A 25140-nucleotide genomic window follows, 5' to 3' on the forward strand; every position below is an offset into this window, starting at 1 on the left:
CAAGAAAGCTTCTTCCACCATTAATCTGAAATATGACCTGTACAACTCCCCCAAAAAATTAAAATTAAGGTAATAAATAAAAATAAACAACTTTGATAATGCAGTTGTACAAGTGTGTTGATTCTGAACACAGCCACATGCCCACTAAGAGAGTGTGCAGGCGGAAAAAGTTTAGAAATGATTATCCTGGTCTTATTGAGTTTTACATCATGAAATTCCAGGAAGTTAACAGTGCTTGTAGACTTTTTCCATCCATTATTTATCAGTAAACATGTCACCTGGCATTAGTAGTTTAAATACAGGATGTACTCCCCCATCATACCAGCAGGGCGAGGAAATTTTCAATAGTACTCCGGCACAATTGGGGACCTACAAAATATTGGAATAGGCTATGTAAGCAGCGAGCTATAAAGAATATATTAAATCTAGTTTTTGCTATTTTCCATCATTTGGTTTAATATCAAGTGCAGTGACCATTGAAAATGAAGGGCTTAATCAGTAAGTGGAAAAAGCATGCCATGGTTTTCATCCAAATGAACCTCATTTGTCCACGGGTGGGAGTCCAGCTGGAGAGATTATCCCGTCCAACACGCGTCATCATTGTCGCCTCACAACAGGACTCTGCTTGCTTTGCGCAGTGCGTGTTGTGTTTGTGTGTGGCCACATTTGTGTGTGTGTGCGTTTACAACACTATATTCAATAATCGGCCCAGCTGGGGATGGCGGGTCATGTGGGCTTAAGCCAACCTGGAATTTTCTCAATAAAGGTCTAATCTTTACAGGAAACTGTACAATGCTGCTTTGAGGCTGTCTTGCTTTTCTTATTGCACTTATGCATCATAGTCTTAATTCTCGGGTTATATACTCACCTTATCAGTTATTCAATGAGTCAGGTCTGTTGTTCCAATGTGTCACATTGTTCCAATCTAATATAATCTATTTACTGTAATTACAGTATTGCTAAAATATGCTACTGGTCATAGATGTTGTCATGTGAACACTCGGGGACGAGTCTGATTTTTTGCTGCACTTCAATGACAACCTTGTGTGCGTTTGTGGGTGTGTGTGCGTGCGTGTGTGTGCGCGCGTGTGTGTGCATGTGCATGTGTGTTACCGATGATAATCAGTTTGGATTTGATCTCTCACTCATCAAAAGCCAATTACAATGTATGAGAAACCACACTAACACACACAAACACACACACGCTCAGCATGACCTTCAAATAACTTTACATAGAGCCACACACCTACTAGTTCCAGTTGCTTAAGTGGAAAAGTACCAGGTAAGAACTTTGACCCTATTTATGCATGAGCGCTCCTTTGTTGAGTCTTTCTTGTATATTCATATTTGTATTCCAAGAAACGGTATGATGTAGCAGAACGTTTTTCAAACAAAGTGTACAATGTCCCACCCCATCCCATCTGCTGGCTTGGTTGACCCAACTTGTTGCAGGTTGTTGTGTGGACATTTAAATAAGTGTCATAAAATGTAAAGAACAATAAGATCCAAATGTTGTAAAAATATATAACACTCTAAATCTTGTATTTGTTAAATTATTACATTATCTCTTGTCAATGACAACTTGGGCGAAACTGTGTTGTCTACTGGTCACGATGTAAATATAGTATCGTTTCTCATGCTTGTGCGCACTTTTGGTGAGGCCTAATAGATGTTTTAAGTAAACAAATGTGTTAAGTAAGCATTTGTGCATTGAGCAACACGTCCAACGGCCTCTGCCTCCACCCAGCACAGAGTTCAGCCACTCTGTTGAAACGTTAGTTCTCTGTGTGAACACATCTGACTCAATCTCAGTTTCCTATTCACACAAGTTCCCTACTGTGTGTGCACATTGTGTGCACATTGTGTGCGTGCACTAACCTATGCATGTGTATGTGTGTTACTGCTCTAAACAGAAATCCAGCTTCCTCTCTTCTATCCTCAGCACTATCGGTTGCCTTAGTGCTCGCAGAGGTTGTGGTTGTCCCGGTCTCCATGACAACAAGGTGTTTGCAAAGAGCTGGAGAGAAGGAAGAAGGAAGTGCATGATCCCGCCCCACTTTGATTCCTGCGAGATCTTCAGGTAAGTAAGCACACACACACACAAGCACGCTCACATACACACACACATACACACGCACACACATGCTGTACATGTTGAAACTACGCTGCATGATCAAACATGCGGTACGACGGGATTAAAATAGTGATGAAGTGAAAACATATGAATGACAAGCAAAGAAAAAACTCACCAGTTGAGCCGGTAATTTTTTAGCATGCAGGGGCTGCCCCCAGCAATTTGAGCAATGGTAGAATCATCAAGCCAGCAAAGCCTTCTCTGCTGGCCTAATCAGGAGTGCTGACCTACTTTTTACAAACTGAATTCTAAAATTTGTTCCATTAAATTGTATCAATTTACCAATATCTGAAAAAAATATTGACAAAGAAAAAGAAAATCTGTGAATCTGTGAATTAGGGAGTGCTGAACTGCACATATGCAGGGGTTGAGTGTAGTTTTAAGTTGCGATATCACCAATCACCACTAGAGGGCATGTGTTTTTTGTTGCACTTTCTCTGGGTCATGTACTGCCCTATATTACAACGAGAGGAGGTCAAATCATTTTGGGCAAATTTGGACAAATCGTACCCTAATTTTGAGTGAAAGAAAAATATCCAAAATGAGTTTTAAAAAGAGCAATGAGAAACTGCCCAAGTGAGAATCCTCCCCTCTCCTCCCCCCAGAGTCGTGGGCAGCCATCTTCTTCCTGGTATCACAACAGGGAGCGAGAAATGTGAGAGTATGTGTGTTGTTATTCCTGAGAGTTCGTCATTACAGCGGGAGCTACGTCACGGGAGGGAACCCTATAGCATGAAGGCAGCGTGTGGCGGTGACCTCGGTGTTGTAAATATCAGTGAGTGTGTAAAAGTCACCTGTAGCCTTACGGGCATTGCGGTGGATGTGCTTCCTTAATGAAAGCTTGTACTAAGGTGTGCTAGTCTCAGGTGGAATGTTGCTCTGGCGGCTACAATTCAGGTTTGTGCTGTTAAGCACGCAGACTTACACGCACACACACACACACACACACACACAAGCACACTAGAATAAAGATTGGCTGGAGCCACATGCACACACACACACACACACACACACACACACACACACACACACACACACACACACACACACACACACACACACACAAGGATAGCATTTCCCATCCGGAGCGATAGCAGAGAAGGGAGGGCGGGAGGGAGCAGTGTTGGGGGTTTGGGCAGTCGCATTCTGGTTTGGTGAGTTTTGTGAAGGAGCCACTGTTTACACCGTACACAGGTGCAAAGAGAAAGAAAGAGAAAGAAGGATCGAGAACAGAAGCAGAAAAGCCATGGACGGAGAACAGCGGTGACTTGGGATCCACCTGAAAGCTGGAGTGACAAGTCAGCGATGGTGTGCTGTAAGGAAGGTTTTCTCTTCTCTGCGAGTGCTGCTGCTGGTGGTGGGCTGTGTGTGGAGGGGTCTTCTGATGACTTCCTGGGGTTCATTAAGTGTGCTGGAACTTTGTCCCTCTTTTTTCCTCACCCTCCTCCTTTCCTCGCTTCCAAGGAATGCGGGGCTTATGTCAGTGAGAGTCAGGTACAGACTCACTAATTATCGTTGCCCTTACTCCCTCCATCCCTCCCTCCTTCAAATGCTGTACTCTCTCTCCTCTGTTTGAAGACCTTGTGGGCTCTAATGCCCCCGTCTCTCAAAAAAAAAAAAAATTAGTTCTTGTCTCCTGCTGTTGCGTCTACAAGAAGTGCTGTCGTGACTGGAGCAGAGGCAAACAGAGGATCTGAGTCAGAATCCAAAAAAACGCCAAAAGAGGAACAGAAATTCTGGCTTGTCCTCTTTTTTCACTGCGCGCTTGTTTGATACTTTATATGATAGAACAATTCTGATTGTGCTTTTGGCGCTGGTGTGCGGGGGCCTCTCATTGAAGACAGGAGGTGCCTGGGCAGCCAACGAGAGACCGCACAGTACCTGACGGACGACAAGTGAAGATGAGAACGTGACCCTGGACAGTGAGTCCCAAAACGTTGGCAGAAGAACCAAAGCACGCGAGACGACACATCCCGTCATCATCCAGGTGGGTGTCCTGCTGTGATGGGCTGTTTTCTCACTTGGGTTGATTGAGATATACACAGTGGGTATCTAGAAGGACATTTCTTCAGCTGGTCCAGTGCTCACACTGACCCAGCTGACGGCTCTAACCTTCACTGCAAGGTTATGGGACAGCGACTGTGTTTATTTGTGCTGAGGTGTGTGTGTGTGCATGTGTGTGTGTGTACGTGATTCACTGTTGTCTTGTCTGGTCATCTCGCGCATGTGTTTTCCCAAAACTGGTTAAGCAGGGCGCCACTTTAGCCTTGGCCACCTTGTTGATGTACAAACGAGATTTGCTCGTTCTGTATGTGATGCTGCACTTTTGAGGGGAACGGGGATGTTGGATGTGGTTGAGGTAACAGCGTGACTTTGGAGAAGTTGATGTGTGATAATGTGAGCTGCTTCCTTTTATCATTTTAGTATTAAACATTCGGGAAATTGTTGGCGTCAGTCCAGTATAGCGACGCATAAGAGTTAAATCCAAAATGATTCATCACCCAGGCCATATTGCAAGTTTTTGATTATTTACTATGGGTATTGTTAAACAGGAAAGGAAAGTATCACAATATGAAGCTAACAATGTAAATTGTTTTACAAGACAAAAATCATTCGTGATTTATTTAGATGATCGGACATTGGATATTAAAAATTCACTTGTTAGTACTGGATTTTCTTTTCTTTCATTTCTCTGACCAAATGTTAGTTTCACTACTTCCTTGTATCATTCCCAGCAGAAAACTGAAATGTGGCTTCCACTCCCATTTTTCTATTTGTGTGTTATCCTCCATTCCAGCCTGCTTCCTTGTGAATACTGTAAATACTCCACAAGTGTGTGTGTGTGTGTGCGCGAGCGCGTGATCTGTGAGGTGCGTCGGTTGTGTCGAAGTACTGGTCAGACCTGATGACAGAATATATCAGTTGAAAAACACGGAGAGACTTAGTATCTCATCTCACAGGATCGCTACTCCATTGCAAAAGGGACACGGTCATTCAAGACAGGAATTCATATCTCGTGTTTTTTTCCTAAGCGCAGTATCAGCAATTGGCTTCCAGCCATATCAGGTTTCAGGGAAGGAAAAAGAGCAGTTGGTATTAAAATAAACTCATGTTGTAGTATATACATTATATTTTAAAGAGATCTTGTTGATCACAGAGAAACAGCATATGGCCTATGTCACATGACTGTCACATGACTATCTCATGTTCACAATGGGAAACGGAACACGAAGTCTGCTTGTGTGTGTGTGTGCGTGTCATAAGCCTAATCCATTAAAAGCGCTGCCAAAGTTGCCCAGTAAAAGAAACGTGTGGCTGCAAGGGAGGAACTTGTTGGTATGATTGTGTTGTTTATGAAATAGCTGTAAGAAGATCTGATCATATCACCGCTGCTCTCTCTCTCTCTGTTAGTGACAAACGCACACATACCTGAAATGCACAATGGTGGCATTCTTCTCTATTGGCCTCCCTCGGTGGCTCCTCGAATGTTCAAACCAGTATTGGACGCCAGCGTGATGTAGGACAAGAACTGATGTTTAATAAATCGTTGTTAACAAAAGGGAAATGGATTATGCCGATCCACTTTTTTTATACATAAATCAACGATGGATGGATGGATGGATGGATGGATGGATGGATGGATGGATGGATGGATGGATGGATGGATGGATGGATGGATGGAAATGTTACTATAGTCCATTTCTGAGCATATTATCACGCATGTCAATATTCTCATTCATCTTTGTCATGCTTTTGTATGAGTTCCAATTCAATTCCGCTCATAAAAAGGTTATTGCGCAATCTCCAGCCTCTGTGATGCACGATGCGCGTGTGTAAACAGGTGACATCCACCCATTGTGAAGGCTGCAACAACAACAGTCCTTCTCCACGCGTCCCACCTTTGACCCCTGGCGTAACTCGGGCCACCTACTGTGGTGATACAGCTGAACCCTCCACTCTCCTCTTCCCCATCATGCTTCATTTCACTCCTCCTTTTGTCTCTTATTGGGATGGGACTTTTTTAAAAATAGTTTTAAATCAGCACGAGACATATTAGCCTGCACAAATGCACCTGATTGGCCGATCTCTCTGCATACCTGTAACTGCACACAATGAGGTAGTTGTTTGAATTGCAGGTGAGGGAATGTGCGATTGTCAAGATACCCAAACATACTGCGTCAAACTTGTTGAGTGACCTTAATACTTAAACTTAAATGACCACCAACTTGTGTGATAACTTCATCAAAATCTCTCCAAATCTACTAGGCTGTGAATTATTATTATTTTTTTGGTCATTAAGGTGTGACTTCTGAGCCAATGTCTGCCTATACAACATTTGGAACAAATTTCTGGCAGGCCATTCAGTGAACCTGTGTATCACTGAAATTCATTAAGGACCTAAACAAATTGATATCTATCTATTTCTATTGGCTTGTTTCCCCCTGGAGCGTTTATAGAGGACCACCGAGACCAAAGGGAAACAATGCAGTGCACTTTTCCATATTGGGTTTCACCAACGACCCGAATCGCTACGTTATGTTACCATTCATGATTGTTATCCTCCGTCATCTAGGTTGCTAGGCGACAGAGGTGCGCTTTGTGACGCAGAGGTTGCTGTCGGAAAGAGTTGTCTCTCTGTCGACTTGATTGTCTTGTTCAACGGCTTAGTTTGGTCTGAGAAAACAGAAGTTATATTATGCCTTAAAGCGATAAAGCAACAATCGGTAACAATTAACGTCTGCCTTTAAATCATTTTGCTCATAACGTTGTAGCCTAATTAGGAGAATATTGTCTCTGTCATTGCGATAACTCTGGATCACCTACTTTAGTTTTGGACCAACCAGGACCTTTGCCTTTGTTGCCGTGCAGAGTTGTGTGTACTGCTTGTACAAATAGTTGCATGATAAAATAATTAGAAAATTACAGCAAATTAAAAAAAAAGAGATGCTTTGAAAGCCACACAAATATAAACATCACCGACACATCTCGTTCACACGCTCTGAACAGTTTCAGTTCATCCTTCACGAGATGGAAAAGAGGTGGAACTGTTTTTCAGCCTTTTGTTTCTTGTCATAAAATCCCTATTTCGTGACACTGCTCAGGAGCTTAGTCATTGTGTGTTTAGGAATTTGTATTTGGAGGGTGTTAATATGGCAGTCCAACCGGCTTATTTTTATCCTTCTTGCTTTGCCAGAGTGCGTGTGTATGTGCGTTTGTGGGTGCGACTGTGTGTGAAAAGAATCATCTCTCAAATAAAGAAAACATTTTAAGTTAAAGATTGCTTGCAACTTTACCTCACTTCACACACAGTTTACATTCTCAGGGGATTAATAAAAGTGGCATTCTACTCAGGGGGAACACTTAATGAGCTTAACTTGGAACATTTCATGAATCTAATGCAAATTTACAAAATTAGATTGAAGCAAGTGGCAAAATGGCCACCCCCCCCTGAAATGGATAAAAACAGGAAAAAGCATTTTTTGACTTGACTTCCCCTTTTTACACAGTGGTGGATTACTCTTATGATGAGGTGCGGTTATACATTTATCTTTCGAAGCGCCTATTTATTCATTAATTTTTACAATGCATGGAGAGTTAACTAAACGTCTTCATTAAACTTGTTGAATTGTATGAAGTGTCCCATCTTAACTGTGAGGATTGAAGTTTTGCCCAAGCGCTCTTCACTTGAATGATTTGTCTCGGCGTTACTCAATTTGTCCTCCAATGAATGTTGGAGGATGTTATGTAAATAGTGACACCACTATTTCAAGTTTAAGTTGTAAGAATAAGTGTTATAACTGCCATGTGGCATCAGCTCAGGTTTTCTTTTGTCTCATTGCTTGCAGTATCTCTCATGGCTGATGACTCATATGCATTTATTTGACTTGATGCTTTTGTCATTTAGCTTGACAAACTTCTTTTTTGATTGTGCTTGATCTGCTATTGGTTAGCCGCAAGGCACATGACTGGAGTGTCAGCAGACAAAGGAGTAGGCAAAAGAGGATTCGGCTTAAATCACGATGACCCGTGTGAGGTGAGTGTAAGGCAGAGCGTCACTGTGATTGTGCTGAGTCTTTTTCGTTAATGATAAGCGGGAACATTGCGATTGGCTGACTCTTCCTTCAGGATGTGAGGTGAAACCTTTGAATGAGGAAATGTTACAACTGAACACACATTTCCCTTTTGGGAAGTGTTGTTTGACTTACAATGTCTTTTTGGCATCAGCATATTTTTTACATTTTGCTGTGCACATGTATATTGTAGACATATGGAACTATTTGAGCAAAATGCCAATCTTCAAATCAGATTAAGATTAAAAATGGCACCACACGTCAAATCACTGTTTGTGTGCCGCCACCTGTGTGGGTTTACAGCAGACCAGTTTGGCCAGTTCCCCCATGTTTGATAGTTATCATCTCTAAACCTGTGTCTCATCCACCTGTATGCTTGTGAACTTCCTACATTTGCTTCTTCTCCTAAAAAAATATATATATTAATGTGTGTTGTGTCACTCTAGTCTGCACACATGAGCTTGTCTTGGTGTGTATTTATGCTATTTGGTATCTCTGAATTGGGCTCTCCTCTGCCTCTTAAATGGCTTTGCTTGGTCTTCACACCTAATTTCACCATGTTGACGGGAACACAGAATTTGTCCATTTGCAAACTTTGCTCTGTCTATCTGTGTGTGTGTGTGTGTGTGTGTGTGTGTGTGTGTGTGTGTGTGTGTGTGTGTGTGTGTGTGTGTGAGCGCGCGCGCGCGTGTGCGCGTGTGCGAGAAAGAAAGAAAGAAAGAAAGAAAGAAAGAAAGAAAGAAGGAAAGAAAGAAGGAAGGAAAGAAGGAAAGAAGGAAAGAAAGAAAGAGAGTCAGAGAGAGAGAGTCAGAGAGAGAGAGAGTCAAAGAGAGAGGAGAATCCTGTCCTTCATTAACAGAGCCATTGGTTAATGTATCACTGGTACATTGGCAATTGCAGCGCACGTGATAACAGCGTTGTGCTTGTGCACTAAAAATTATTCAAGGTTGTGTTTAAAGTTGCACACGTTCCTTGTGTGTGTCTGACAAAAATGACTGGAATGTGATGTGTTTAGTCTTTATTGCAGATTGTCTCACTTCATTGTGTGTCTAAGTGTGATAAAGTTAAGTTAGTGCTGAAAGTGAATTGTCAAAGTCACTTTGGATATACGGCCTGCTTATGAGTGATCATTTTGTGGTCAATGAATGATCCACATCTGAAAAGTGGACTTAAGGACATGCCTGTTTTAACTTTAGATATTAAATATTTGATGGCATTGCTCTTAAGTTATAGTGGAAACACTGCCAAGACTGCAATTTGCAAAAATGCAAATACATTTTATATTTATTTATTTATTTGTTTGTTGACCTACATTTTTTGTATTTTTACATGGAGCTTGTGAAAGGGTTAACATCTATTTAAAATGTTTACCTGTTGGTTTATATTTTGTCTAGTGTATGATTGATGTCCAGTGAAAACGATGCAATTATACATTTTGCAAATATTGTATTTTTTGGGGCCACATGAAAAGTCTATGGATGGACTGTTTGATGGGGGAAATTTCAGATGTAATCAACACACTGAATTAATTCAGAGTATGAAAAATGAAAACAATAGCCGCTGTAATCTCGTCACATGTTTTTGTGCTGCAAAATTTCCAGAAGCGAAACCTTTATCAGTTCAAACTACAAAGCATCTAAATGCTCCCATGGTTATTTCAAACCGTTTAAATTATTTACTTACAATCTGGACTTTAGTCTCACTGCACTGTTGGCCAATATTGTTCTGCGGGTCATCTGTCAATGTTTTTAAAAAATGTGGTTTTAAAATACTCTGGCATACTCAGATTGAACTGTTTTACTTAAAGGTGGTGGGGGGGGGGTTTAAGATTTATTTAAGCACCAAAGTAAAACATGCACATGAATTTGCCTGTCAGTTATATCAAATCTCATTTTTATAACATGGCACAACTGTCTTGTGGTTTCCAGGCTAACCCAGATAAGACATCGACCACAAATCATTTTTATAGCCGACAACGTACAAAAAAAACGTTTAAACCTTTTAAAAAAACAACATGGATCTTGCTTCTTATAGATCAAGTCCTCTCTGATTGGCATTCCATTGCTGTTTCTGAGATCTCTCAGATCCATTTGTTTTCGTCCAAGAGAAGAAAAAGTTTTGAAAACCGTAGATTGTACTTGAAATGTTTCCAAACCACAAAGAAGACCCCTCTATCTGTTTCACTTGATCATTTTCATGAAAGCTTTTCTCAAGAAGTGCGTGTGCTGTAAACACATCTACACGCTGACAAGCTTTTCCTTGATTGTTTCCAATCATCGCTTCTTGTCACACCCTTTTCTGCCCCCTCTTTATTCCTTATCAGCTGAGAGAAAGAATAAATAGGTGGTGCCTCTGTGTGTCTTGCTGGAGGGTTGGGGGGGGGGGTTTACCTGCACTAAACGGCCCCACCTCTCTTTTCTGCCCATTGAGAATGAGTAAACACAAAAGCACCTTTACTTAGTTCCACACTCACAGTGCCAGAAGCAAGCAGGCAGAGATCCGCTCTGCCTCTATCTACCGTCGGTAAAGTCAAGAAGACAAACGCAGAAGTTGCATCTTGGACCACCTGTTGCTTGACATCTGTGCTCCTCAGTGCGGCCCACAGGTACAGTGGTGACTTTCACCTTCAAGTCTTTTGTCTTCTTACTGTGTCTCTGAGCAGCCGATTGTCACAATTTTAAAACTACATTGTAACAGAGACATTATTTCGACTAGATATGATTTTTTAAAGGCACGTTTCTAATGAAGCCTCAGTTACAGGGTAACGGCTAAAACTGCTTTCTAATTTGAACATGTAAATTGTGTATTGCATTTAGAACGTTCCGCTGTATCGAGACGAGTGTTGCTTGTTGTCCTTCCTCATTTCACCTCATTCAGTCAGTGAGAAATGATTGTGAACAAGGAGCAGAACACCTGGAAGCAATGATGGATTGGACTGGAGGTCATTTTGGCCATTACAGTGAAACCAGTGGAACCAGTGGAGTGGCATAAGGACTGTGCTATGACTGTGTGTGCGTGTGCGTGCGTGTGTGCATCCGTCCGTTCGTCCGTGTGTGTGTGTGTGTTCAGGCTATATATTTTGTAATCTGTGGACTTTTGCCCTACTAAAGAGCTGTTTGTTGTGTCCATAAGTGTGTGTATGTGTGTTGTGAAACAGTGTGAACTAGATCTAAAGGAAAACCAAACATGCCACAGAAACACTTTTCACATTACTTTGCGAGAAAGGCTGAAAAACATTGTGTTGATTGGAATTCTAGGTTTACACACGCAGATAGTGACACGGACTTTTCAAGATGTGTTTGTCGAATGGGCGGACCAATGTTTGATGGTGAAGGGCGAGGAATAATGTTGAAGGAGGGAAATGCAGGATTGAAATTGTTAATATTTCCTCGTTAAAGTCGTTGAACAAAGTCACAATTTAAGTGTTGAATCTTCCCAGTGAGTGACAATATCACCGTCAGCTCCAATAATTGTCTTAAAGTTGTTGCCTTTGTCAGGCCGGCTGATTAACGCGAGGAATGTGTTTGGCCAAGAAGGCAAAACTCATTTTTGTCCGAGCCAAAGCAAAATCAGCTTTTATTATTGGTGATGTATGTTGGTCAAGGACACAAACTTCATTCTGCAACCTTTTATTAAGGTTTGAAGCAGGGCTTAAGTGATTGCTCAATCAGACAATCCAAATGCTCTGTTTTGAGTTTAAAGTCTACAGTTACATTGCAGTGTTTTTTTTTTTCGAGTGGTTCCTAAAGGCAGGGGGGCTCTTGGGGTAAATGAGCTGGAATCATCTCTCCGCGGTGAAGTGGGAACAGGCTGCGGGCAGTCGCACACACACTCCGTCTGACCTGAAATTCTTCAGGCCACCTTCACTTTTGAAGGGCTCTCGAGCTCCGAGGGAGGCCTGACGAGATCGTGGGGGGGAACAGTTAGTCCCCTCTTTTCTCTGTCCGTAAGTCTTCCTATATACATCATGACCCGCACCCGATAGTCATACTAAGTTCTGTCACAGTTCTGTATGTTAACTTGCCCCCTCCCACACACGCACTATTTGAGCTCGAGTGAGCCAGAGGAATGATGGTGGATGAAAGACAAACCGACCACTTTATTAAATCGCAGATGAAGTACAATTTTATCCGAATTTTACACTTCTTGTACATCTCTTTACAATGAGCTGGAATAGGGTAAAGCAAGTGGGAAACTCCATTTTAAATTTTGAGCATGTGTAAAAATGCTGGCATTTAAGTTTTTAATTTAATTTAATTTAATTATGATGTTTTTGTATTAATAACCAGGTATAATGTATCCATTCTTCCGTGCTTATCCTTATGGGTCATGGGTGAGCTCCCGACTTTGGGTGAAAGGTTGGTTACACCCTGGATTGGTTACCAGCCAATCGCAGGGTACTACATGTGGACAAACAACGATTCAAACTCACTGTTACACCATGTCTGAGCATGGGTGTCAAACATAGGGTTCACGGGCCAAAACTGGCCCATGAGGGGGTTCAGTCCAGCCCAATGAATAACTATGAAACTGAAAGAAAAATAAATTTGCTGCTGGGAAGATTTTTGAGAGTTATTATCCTCATGTTTAAAATGTTTAAAAACAGCCGTGTAACCACTAGTCCGCCGCGCTGTTCACGGTAATTTATCATTATTTCAATGTATTATTTTAATTCATCATTATTTTGTTAGTATATTAGATTGAAGCTGGAAAAACAGTGCACACATCTTGAAATTAAAAAAAAAGATTTTTTTTTATTTCCCAGAAAGCTCCAGTCTCGCTAAAAATGTCCTTCACTGATCTTTTTGGAAATCAAGCTCGCACAAAATGATTACCAGTACAACTATGTATAGGGAACGAGCACCACTCATTGACACAAAGAGTAATTATACGGACACATTGTAAACTAAACAATAGTTTTATCTTCAAGGTAGTATATTTTTAACAAGTATCCTTCTCTTTACCTAATAAACATTAACTTTATCCAAGCAAATAAAAGGCTTGTCAAATTGTCACCTGACTAGATTATCAGTGTGAATGTAGCCAGTCCTTCACTACTCCAGGGAAGTCGTCAGGGTGTTGACAGACGTATTGTGTGAACCTCCGCTGTGAGGACATCTTGTGTCCTGAAGGTTAGCCACAGCTCCCACTTCCCTTTCATCAACTTGTTTCACTTGCTCATTCATTTTCTTGGAGAATGCACAAGAGACAGAAAATATCGTGTCATCACTTCTCGCTCTTGAATCTATATTGGCTCTTTGTTGTAAAGGAGATGGGGTTTGTCAGCTGTTATAGAGCATGTGTGGGATATCACAACAGGAACTTGAGTGTGTTGAGGCTGGTTCTCGGTGTCCTCATATGATTAGGAGGAAGCGCTTCCTGTAAAAGTCCAGTGTGAGCCTCAACACTGCACTCCTGCAGGTCACGTCGCTCTCTGTGACCCTTTACACACGTGACATGCTACTTATTTACTTTCATGGATGACTTGCAAAACCAAACTGGCTCAGAGGCCAAGATACTGATTACAAGCACTGTTTTATTGCTGACTTTATTCCTGCCTTTTTGTCTGCTTGGCAGATTCCTGTATGTGTGTGTGTATGTGTGTGTGTGGCCCTGTCCTCAAAGGAGAACAAAGTCATACAGTGACAACTTTAAAACTTTAAAATAGAGAGAGATCACAGTTAACAATTGATGGTTCTGAAATTCAGCACATCCCCTTCACCCCAAATCGCCTGATGCATGTCGTAATTTGAATTGGCTTGTGCTAATGTCGAACTTTTTATGTGCTTTGATCAAATGTAAAATGTGGGCAGCGATCACAATGAAGTGGAGATATATATATATATTTTTTTTAGATTTCAAGCCATGATGACTATTTTTTTCGTTTTTTCCCTTTGTTCTTGGTGCTATTTAGACTTCCTTATCAGTTGTTTTCCTGGTCGTTAAGGAGTGGTGCCAGTTTCAATAACAGCAGATACTCAAGCAAACTGTTGACCACACACTGAGACTTTAATCTCACTCACTTGATTTCACCCCATCTGCTCTACTTTGTCCTTCACTCCCTCTTGTCCTGCTCTTGAGGGCATTCTTTTTAGACAGAAACTACAAGAGCAAGTCAAGTCCTCTCATCTGGGACTTTGTACCCTTCTTTCCCTCTCCTTGTGCTCTCTAGCTCACTTAGCTGCCCAGGAAGGTGTGTGTTGTTTGCTTAAACTAAGCCGGTGACCAAAAAAAAAAAAAAAACACATGCCCAAAGACGCTCTCATCTTGTGCAGACAGGACAGAAATCATCTGGAAACCCCCCCCTCAAAAAAACCAGAGGATGTTTCTAAAAGCTTCCTGTTATTTTCCACCTTTCATTTTCTGCAACTCTAAGCAAAAAAAGACAACTTCATTTCCCATCAGCCATCTCTCCTTCCTTCTTTCTAACACACACACACACAAACACATCACACGGAGTTTTGTACCTGTTGAAGCTCCACCCCGATCATCGCTCATGCTTGCAGTGTTTGTGTAGATGAGGCCGGCCAGCCTGTGTGTGCTCAGTGCCCCGCTGTACCTGTCTCTCATGGAGGTGGACCAGCACTCCTTAGAGCAGACGGCCCAGCGGTGAAAAAGCAACTTTGGTAGCTATCCTCACTTCTCTTGCTTTTCTTTCCTTTTCCATCCATCATCTTCTTTATTAATACTTCACCTTGTTTGTCTCATGCTTCAGTCACTATGACATTTGCTCAACACTGGAAGGCAAATTTGGAACTCAATTTTGACTTGAGGCTGTGTGGAAATGCAGCAATGTGTGTTAAAGTAGTACAAGGTTTTGTTTGTCTTTCCGTCAACGCTCGCATAATAATTTGGGCCTGTTTGCATTGTTAATTTCTGGATAGAAAATGAGATGTGCGTCTTTTTTTTGCAAACACTCTTCTTCAATTCGTCAACAAATTTAGCTGTACACCCCTCAGCTGAAGATTTTTGCCTGCGTAACACTAACAGATCCAATACATTGGTTGCATCATAGTCATCAAATGGAGCTAAATAAAATAACTGATTGGGAACAGCTCAGTATGCTGTACTGTGAACTACAACAATAACAATAATCATACAGTAATAAATGTCGCTGACTTTACTGCAGTGATTTCAATGAAAACATATTTTGAAAAATAATTGCTTTGTTCAATGAATACCTTAGCAGAACTTGGCATCGTAATTATTGTAAGGCAGAATTACTGATAATGCCGTTGCCCTTGAATATTATATCCTGATTCTTTCTTCTTCCTACTGTGTGGAATTATTCATCAATGTCAAGCCTTGTGTACAGACTGTAAGATGACTTTATGGCCGAGTTCAGAGGATACTCGTAAACGCCTTTTCTGCACTCATAAAACAATGTGGTCCTCTATAACACATTGTTAGTACACACGGAATCAGGTGCTTCTATCAATTATAAACGTGTGGCTGATCTCTCAGAGCCATTGCAGTGACTCTTTAACCTGGCAGATTAGTCAATCAAGTCTTTGCCCTTTAACATCTCTTCTGATTCCTTCACAACCTTTAACCACAAGAGCTGTTGAATGACTTGAAGGTTTAACGTGATCCTGTTGTCATAAAATGCAGACAGGTCAGATTTGAGATCATGTGTGTTCTTGGCTTTTTTTGTTGACGTCTCACTCTGATATATAGATTTGGGTTCGGACTAAAGCTCACTTTTGAGTAAAAGCTACAATTTGTGGTGGTGGGTTAATCATTTACCTGTTGCCTCTCTGGCACAACACACACACACACACACACACACACTCATGCACGTAGTGAGTCATGATTGGATTACATTGTCACTACCGGTCCACACAGTCTGAGAGGTTGTCCTTCCTTGAGTTTTAATAATCCTTTTGACTATTGTTTTTTTTTAAGCTTTATAAAAACTCAGAAACATAAAATGGTCTAATAATATGTCACTTTAACCTCGTCACACTCAGCTAATGACTGATGATAGAAAATAAGCAACATCCTGTTTCGTCACTCTTGGCTCCCACACCTTTGCATGAACTAAAGAATCACGATTCTTCTACGTGGCAATTGTAAGGTGTGTGTGGGTGTGTGTTTTGGGTGGGGGTGATGAAATATTGGGTCAGGTCAAATTAATGCGTGCGTTACCATGGTTGCTTGGCTTTGCAGAGTTTCTACCTTTGTTGACTGCCTCGTGCTCACCATCAAATGTCCCAATAATCGAAAGACGCAAACCACACAATGGCACACAACCCACACACGCATAGTCTGAGATGATTGGTTGCCTCACATTGCGGTGATTAGAGACTCAATGCTGTGGATTTTTTGTTTTCTGAATGCCGCCAGTGTTGAGCAGTAAGAGGTTTACGCTTAGGAGCCTGATTGTTCTCTGTTCTTTTTATGGAGGTACAGTATTAATAAAAATGAATACAAGTGCACCTGCACGCACATTTCATTCATATTGAGCAGGGGGGTTGAATATCCAACACCTTCTTGTGTGCCAAACAGTTAAATGTGCATGGAGGTACAGTGCACATCAGATCAGCGGTGCATCCAGCCAGAGGCGTAGCCAAGCCAATTTAAAAACAAAATCGAGTTTTTTCGATTCTTCATTTTCATGCCGTTTTTTTCTTTCGGTCTTGCGCGAATGTGCTTGCGCTATTCTATGTGCGCGATGTTATCCATTCACCGTTTGCCTCCCGGACGTTGTTTTAGCGATCAGCGAACGGCGTGGGTGATGTTCGATTTTTTTTCCTGTGGGCGTGCGCCCCTACTGGAAAAATTCCTGGCTACGCCTCTGCATCCAGCCCTCAGTCATAGTAAACATGTGACCGAGCCGACCTCAGTGAACCTTGAACGAAAGTTTAGGGCTTTATGACTTGCCAATCTCTCTTATGGGGGTCAGAGATCAGAACAGCGTCTTAAGAAGCGAACAAAACAGGGTTGTAAAACTACTGATAGTGAGGCAACTTGAGGATTTATAGATGATTGTCGTATTAAGCCTTACCTTATCTAGGTTTCCAATAATCTTCGTGCTTTATTCAAGCATGCTGAAATGTATTATTTGACAGAAACTAAAGAATGATTTCTCCCAATCTCTCTGCCTTCCTTAGGCCACAGATCTAATTGGATGCTTTTGTCAGAATGACAGCCGAAGATCCTGCTTCCTCTTCAACCATGAGCAACAATACTGCCCCCTCCAAGCTGTGCAAACCCACGGCTGCCTCCCACCACGCTCTCCTTGGACAGATTAGCATTCCGGATGGTGTTGTAGGGACTCCCAACGAGGCTACACTGGTGGCCTTGATGGAGCGCACCGGCTACGGCATGGTTCAGGAAAATGGCCAACGTAAATACGGCCCTCCTCCCGGTTGGAACGGCCCATCCCCGCCGAGGGGATGCGAGATCTTCGTGGGCAAAATCCCAAGAGATGTTTATGAGGATGAGCTGGTTCCCGTGTTCGAGTCTGTGGGACGCATCTATGAGATGCGCCTGATGATGGACTTTGATGGGAAGAATCGGGGCTACGCATTTGTGATGTACACGGAAAAACACGAGGCCAAACGGGCCGTGCGGGAGCTCAACAACTACGAGGTGCGGCCCGGTAGGCTCCTCGGGGTCTGCTCCTCTGTAGACAACTGCCGTCTTTTCATTGGCGGCATCCCCAAGACTAAAAAACGCGAGGAGATTCTGGAGGAGGTCTCCAAGGTGACCGAGGGCGTGCTAGATGTGATTGTTTACGCCAGCGCTGCAGACAAGATGAAGAACCGTGGCTTTGCCTTTGTAGAATACGAGTCGCACCGTGCGGCCGCCATGGCCCGCAGGAAACTGATGCCCGGACGCATTCAACTGTGGGGTCACCAGATTGCGGTGGACTGGGCAGAACCAGAAATTGATGTGGATGAAGATGTCATGGAGACAGTGAAAATACTCTACGTCAGGAATCTTATGATGGAGACCAGCGAGGAAACCATTAAACAGGTTTGTTTCCTTGACAGGAGTCATGGAACACTTGAGCTAATCACGTTGTTTCAAGAAACAATAACCGTATTTCCTTTATCAACCAGGTGTTCAGTCAGTGGAACCCAGGTTGCGTAGAGAGAGTGAAGAAAATCCGTGACTATGCCTTTGTTCACTTCACATCCCGTGATGATGCCGTGCTGGCCATGGATCACCTCAATGGAACAGAAGTGGAGGGCTCCTGCATTGAGGTCACGCTTGCCAAGCCAGTTGATAAAGAGCAGTATTCTCGCCAGAAGGCATCAAAGGGGGTTTCGGCTGCTCCAGAAGCTCCTCAGCAAAACTATGTCTATCAGTGTGACCCTTACACATTGGCCTACTACGGTTATCCCTACAACACACTCATCGGACCAAACAGGGACTACTTTGTGAAAGGTTAGAACACTTTCATTTTTTTCTTGATTTTTTTGTAAATGTCGGTAGTTGCAGGTCTTGGGGAATCCAGTCGCTAAAAACCTATAATTATGTGGAGTTTTTTTAATTTAAGGGAAACTCAATCTTGATCAAGATAAACTTGAATTGACAAATGTCTGTCCTTTAAATCATTCAAGTCAACAACTGGGTGATGACGTTACGAATGTTAATCCCGTTATCTTTGCTGATTGACTGAATATGGTGGAAGCAGGCTAATCCATCTGACTTTCAACAATCATTGTGTTTTGGTTTTCTCTCCAAAGGAACCTCATTGATACAGAACAATGGTAATCGCTCATTTCTACTTATTCTCTCAATGAACAATTAGCCTTCCTGCTATGTGACAAACTATACATTTTCTAACACCATCCCTTTCCTGCTGCGCTGTCTCCTTCCGCCATCTCATGGATGAATATCCACAACATGGCAGAGAACATCACAGAGCCCAGATACAATTTAGGATCCAAAACATCTGAAAGGGAATTACATGGCCCTTAAATACCAACTTAACTCAAACCAACATTGCTTATACCACTCAATTTTCATCCACACTGCAATTACATCTTCACCTTGCCCATTAGCCTGTTGTCTATCGCAAAACTTTCAACGGCAAGTCCCAAACTATTTCCCCAGTAATCCCATTCCCCGTTGTATTCAAGCAGGTACTGTGCGAGGTCGTGGTCGCGCCGCCACAGGTAACCGTACCCCTGGTCCTCGGGGCTCGTACCTGGGGGGTTACTCTGCCGGTCGTGGCATCTACAGCCGCTACCATGAGGGTAAGACCAAGCTGCCCGAAAAGCCCTATGAACTGATGCCCAGTCTGGAGCTTGCTGCCTCCGTCAACCCAGTTGCCATCAAACCAGGCACAAGTCAGTGAGATAGACTTAGCCATCCCTACCCTCACCCATCTCAAAAGCCTTTACTAAACCTTCCCATCTGTTTCTTCTTCCCGTGCTGTTCTTGCGGAGAATACAGGCATTGGTGGTCGTTGCACGTATTCCCCGTAAGAACTCTTTCTTCCTGTCTCTGTCTTGTGCGGTTTAAATAACACCTTTATAAAATCAAAATAATAGTTGTTGCTGGATGGACACGCTAAAGGACTGCTACTGTCAAATGATTCAAAGAATAAAATTGTCCTTTCTTGCGTGCTCAGATAGTAACTGCTGTTAACGCAAAAAAATAAATTGTCCTACGGATTGTTCAGACTGATAACAACATTCTGCTAATAGATTTGAAATTTAGGTTTGAAATTTGTCACACCAAATCAAGTCAAATCACCAATCAAGTATGAGAAAGTCAGTTTTGTAGCAATTCATTCAAATGAGATCATGGCAACAAAACTGGTTAGGTAAGTTCGGTAGTTTTCGATCTTAAAAAATATTTCTCCACAGAAAAAAACGAGCAATAGCAGATTTATCTTGATGGAAAGCATGCTTTCACTGTCAAGTTCGCACTTTTTAACTTTAAATGTAATTGCAGCGTCATGTTTTGACTAAGCAGCTCTCCGAGTACTTGCCATTTTCCAACCAGTCTCAATTGGCTCTTTCCCACGTAGATTTGTGAAACTAACTTTTGTCAAACAGGCCATCTGGAGTGTCAGGTGACTACAGTATGTTACCGGCTCACAGGGTGGCTGCATTGTAACCAACATTGCGTGCTAACGTGGAAAAAAAAATGGAAGTCCATTAATAGCTTTTTGCTGGATAGTAAATTTAAGTCATTTCAGAACATTTTAGCGATAATGCAAAATAAGCAATGAAACTAAATGTGAATCACTCGGTGCTGTTGTCTGTCTGAACATAGTAAATAATATGCATTGAGACCTGTGCTTCCATAACCTCTTATTCATATACTTGCAACTCCAGCCTTTGACTGAATTGTAGTTTCATATCTAATCAGACTCTAAAAATACAATTTTATTTTGTTTTAGTTTTTTTTAAAGGGGGGGGGGATGCTGTGTGTCAATCACCTCACTGCAGTTTCAGTCAAGACTGGAATCAAAATTCTAAAACGTTTCTCAAGCTTAAACATTTTTTTTCACTTTGTTCGTTACTATGTGTCCACTCTTCTGATCAAAAACAGGACAAGTAACACAAAATAGTAACAAAACATTTGTTGTGGTATTGTGTTCAGATATCGTTTGCAGGACTTCCTGCCAACTAAAATGAATTACTTATGACGTCAGCAATTATGAATAAAAACGAAAGCATTAACATTCATTCCAAAAGTACTTTCATGTGCCGAGTTTCCTCAAACTGTGGCCAAGGGCGGGAATTTACTCAACTGTAGAAGGTGCCTGGAAGTCGTTTGTGTTGGTTTTGCAATGGCAATGGAATGTGTAACTGCCAAGTAGTTCTTTTATTTTTGGCTCCTTGGCTTTTGTAACCATATTATAGATGCAGACGTCACACACTCCGAGACACTTACTACACAGAACTTTTAAAATGCAAATTGTAGAATAAGTACCGAGCCACTGATTATAGGATGTATTCGTACATTAATGGGAGTGGCACAAGCTCTGCCTTCAACAGTACACGACAATGATGCAATGTCTGCTCCATCGCACAAACGATACCTCTTTCTTGTCTCGAACTAATATTGCAAGATTTGTTGATTGGAGGTTTTGTTAAATGACTGAAGCTTTGATTAAGTGAGAGGGGGGGGAACAGTTTTCGGATCACAAGATCAGCCCCAAATTGGAAAAACTTTTGTCCATCCAAAAAAAACAATGATGCAATGGAGTTAACCCGCAATTGAAACCATTCTAGTTGATATAAAATTCAAATACCACCTGCTTTTCTTTCCTTCTAACATTCTGTCCTTTAGCTTTTGTAGCATTTTGTGTTTTAACCAGTGTGTCTTTTTGAGCATGGGTGGATGTACCGAATGTGCTGGTCTTCTGCTGTTAGTCAGATGCCACGTCGTGTCCTATACTAATTTCTGTGATCCAAACAATCGCTCACGTCTCTGTCCATCTGCAGTGGCATTGCCGACTTTGGCCGGGCAATACCAAGTGTTCAGTGCGGCCCCTGCGGCCAAGCTTATGGAGGAAGGCAAGGTGCACGCAGTGGAGCACCTTATTAACCCTCTGGCCATGCAGCACCCTGAACACACCACGGCTCCCGCCACCGCCACAGTTCTGCCAGTTTCCACTCCTCCACCTTTTCAGGTACGTGCGTCACCTCAAAAATATGTACAAATAAAGAATGTGCAGCCACATTTGACAGAAATGCAACTTCCTTCTATTTGAGGGAGGTGTGAAGAGTATGCAAATAATGATGCTGAATTGTAATTGACATTGTTGGAAAGGTCATCATTTTGGAATATTTGTAGTTTGCTAGTGTTGTTGAACATGTTGAACGTTCGGGTAGAACTCAAAATGTAAGTGCAGCTTGTTAGAGTAATTGTTTCACTAAAATCGAAGGTAAGAGTTTTTCATTCAAGAGTTTACTTTGTCATCTTGCTTCATAATTTTTCATACAACATGCAGTGAAAACCAACTGAAAATCATAGGTGCATAAAATCATTACATGGTTGAACGACTAAAGATATTTTGTCATTGGATATAATGTGATAATAGTTTCATTCAATTAATCAATAAAGTCATCAATATTTTTTTTTTTCAAATTTTTCAACACAGTACATAGCTCTATCTATTTGAAACAAGCAAATCTAGAGTAGTTAGACAAACTTGCTTTAGTGGGCCACCTACAATGATGTAGCGGGCCAGATCTGGCCCTCGGTCCTTATGTTTGACACCAGCCAGTTTCTATGTGCTTCTGTTCATCTTCTTTGGCCTTCATTCCCCAGGGTCGTCCAATCACTCCCGTCTATGCCATGGCCCACAATGTGCCGCGCATCCAGGCAGCCGGTGGCCTGTACGGCGCAGGCTACGTCCCCATCACAAACTATGCGGCCAACACAGCCGCCCTGGCCGCCCTGCAAAAGAACGCAGCAGTTGCGGCCGCGGCGTACGGAGGCTACGCCGGTTACGCCATGCCGCAGGGCTTCCCGGCCACAGCCTTCCAGCTGCCCATCCATGACGTCTACCAGTATTGATGTGTGGTGGCTCGGCCGGCGTGAAGTAAACACCAGCGTTATTCTGCCTGTGACTGAGCCGCCGCTGTGACTTCTCGACAGCGTGCATTTAAAGTACATACCTGTGGACTCTCTGAGCAGACCCAAAGGCGCTTGAAGAAAACAATTATGAGCATACATGGTGGAACCGTGTGCCCCACCTATTGGCCTCGTTTCATCTTAAACCAAGGCAATTAATGACACACTTAATTATGCAAATTAGATGGGGCAATCTGCTGATGGAGGAAGTTTACCTCTGTGCGGAGGCAGCCTTCTCTCAACTGTGAGCAAAACTAACAAAAACAACGCCACCTTGTCACTGACCCACGGCCACATCATCCGGTTGCTATGGCAACAAAACCCTGAAGGTACATTCAAGTATTTATGAAGAGAAGACATATATTTAAGGTTCTATTACTGTAGGTTTAGCTTTGTATTTTAGGGGGTAAAAATAACCTTTTTAAGTAAAAGTGGGGGAAGAAAAGTTCAGGACTACTGACATGAAAGGATACCACTGAAGCCTGTTTTGCATGTTTTAGTATATTTTCCCCCACTAGTATATTTTAGTATTCTTTTCTTGTTGAGTGCTATCGCTGACCGTCCATGCTGATTGAATGTTTATGCTTCAAACACATATGCCTGTTTGGTACTTATTTGGCTCATTTAGTTCTATTTGTGTTGTTGTGGTTCTTTTCAAATGAAGGTTTTCAAACGGTTTAACGGCCTATAACTAGTTTGCTCGTTTCAGTGTCGCTGCTTGAACTATTTGAACTCACTTCGTGCTTGATTTGAAGAAAAGTCCCCAGTTTTTTTTACAGATAATAAGCAAACACCGCAGGATTTTTTAATGTATAAAAATGGCGACATCACGTATGTTTTATCTCACTGGGGACTAAGACTGAATTTTAGAATTAATGTTTGACTCGTGAAAGGTGAACAAATATGCAAAGAGGATGGAGGCCTTTTCTCTATGGACATTAGCGGATACCTACTAAGCTTATGTACACTGCAGTCTGAGAATATTAAAACGAGGCTTCACCATGGTGCCTTACACATACTTTTTATGCCACCCTGCTCTGTTTTTTTTTTGTTTTGTTTTTTAAATCTTCCACTGTGCCTTTCATAATAAAATCTGAAGTGGAAAGATTCTTAAATGGTTCCGGATTTATATGACTCACAGGTCTGGTGAATTTGCGGTGTTGCAATATTGGGGTAACATGACAAGGCTACCTCCACCATGCAAAATATTATCTTCATTTCTTTACTCTCCTTTAAACTATGGGAACAGACGAAGAGACATACTCGGGCTACTTGACACAAAAAAAATGCTGGGTTGTTTTCCTAGCCCACTTGCTGTGTAGCTGTGGAGTTTGAGCACACTGGGTTACTTTTACCCAAGGTTGCGTATTTTGACTCTTGGTAGCTTTAACTCATTCGTATGTAGTTCTTACCCCATGTTGGATCAAAATCTTGACCAATATTCTTTGGAAAATAGCCTAGCATTGGCTCAGTTTCTTTTGGACCCAATGCTGGGTTTGGTATTTTACCCAATTTGGGTTATTTTTAAGAGGGCAGAGCCAGTTTCTCCATGGTTACAATGACGAATGTTTTAATAGGCACTTTTAAAAAGAAATTCTGCACGTGGGATCTCAAACTGGAAACAACTGGAGCAATGCAGACCTAGTGCTGACCTAAAATACGAGTTTTCAGTCCCGCCAGCTCACAGTGGTAAACAACCACATGACAGAACAGCCATTTTGACCAGAGTGCATTATCTCAACTGTTTATTGTTATTATGAAGGACAGCTTATCAGTCTAAGTCAGGGTTTTCCAACACTTTTTCAGATCACGACCAGTTATGAATTTGGCTACACCTCGGGATCCGACCTGTACTGCCAAAAATCTAAATTGACACGCATACATTAAAGAACAGGAGACACACAAGTCAAACTCACCATTTTAAGCCCACAACTGGTGATGACTGCTTTTATTATTTTTCTTATATAATGACAAAACATTGGGATATATTTAATTAATATATGCATTACATATATTGTGTATGAAGTGAGAAGAAAAGGTCTAATATATTTGAAAACTTTTCTTTATTAACATTGTTAGAGATTTTTCAAAGGTCTGAGTAACAAAAGTAGAGATGTTTTTTTTTCCTTGCTAAAGTGTCCAATAGTTTAAAGCATTCAAGTTATTGTATTGTGTGATGTTCTTTTTTTTCTCCTTATTTTTTACTATTTTGAACTGGATTAGGTGTTTTGAGTGGGTCTTTAAGCTTCATTTTATAAACCAGGACAACAATTTTGCAGTGCTAATTAACAAAAGTGTAGTTCTGTCTTGGCCAAGCTATAAAAAATATGGACCAACAGCCATTAAAACATGTTTGACAAATGTCACTTCCTGGTTGTGCATCAC

The 25140-nt window shown here is 41.8% G+C and overlaps 1 protein-coding gene across 16 annotated transcripts; it reads left to right on the forward strand.

Annotated features, from left to right (window-relative positions):
• Positions 1-1956: 1956 nt before the first annotated feature.
• On the forward strand, positions 1957-24117 carry rbm47 (RNA binding motif protein 47). Of its 16 annotated transcripts, XM_037257689.1 has the most exons (10): positions 1976-2080; positions 2740-2789; positions 3329-3449; positions 3979-4121; positions 17319-18186; positions 18273-18600; positions 18903-18926; positions 19299-19508; positions 21621-21808; positions 22450-24117. In XM_037257689.1, the coding sequence occupies exons 5-10, from the start codon at positions 17350-17352 to the stop codon at positions 22696-22698; spliced, it is 1836 nt and encodes a 611-aa protein (XP_037113584.1). In that variant the 5' UTR covers positions 1976-2080; positions 2740-2789; positions 3329-3449; positions 3979-4121; positions 17319-17349; the 3' UTR covers positions 22699-24117. The 16 variants fall into 16 exon arrangements, with proteins under 16 accessions (XP_037113593.1, XP_037113584.1, XP_037113576.1 ...); XM_037257698.1 differs by lacking the exon at positions 2740-2789 and having other exon boundaries at positions 1957-2080; XM_037257681.1 differs by lacking the exons at positions 1976-2080; positions 2740-2789 and having other exon boundaries at positions 3254-3449.
• The last annotated feature ends 1023 nt before the right edge of the window (positions 24118-25140 follow it).

This window comes from Syngnathus acus, chromosome 1 (genome assembly GCF_901709675.1).
Source record: "Syngnathus acus chromosome 1, fSynAcu1.2, whole genome shotgun sequence".
NCBI classification, from domain to species: domain Eukaryota; kingdom Metazoa; phylum Chordata; class Actinopteri; order Syngnathiformes; family Syngnathidae; genus Syngnathus; species Syngnathus acus.

What these genes read in the sequence shown, in the direction of transcription:
- rbm47 (XM_037257698.1), top strand. Translation starts at nt 17,350, where the DNA reads ATGACAGCCGAAGATCCTGCTTCCTCTTCAACCATGAGCAACAATACT. An exon ending in GCGAGGAAACCATTAAACAG is followed by an intron (nt 18,187 to 18,272) that starts GTTTGTTTCCTT and finishes TTTATCAACCAG; the next exon opens with GTGTTCAGTCAGTGGAACCC. An exon ending in CCACTCCTCCACCTTTTCAG is followed by an intron (nt 21,809 to 22,449) that starts GTACGTGCGTCA and finishes TTCATTCCCCAG; the next exon opens with GGTCGTCCAATCACTCCCGT.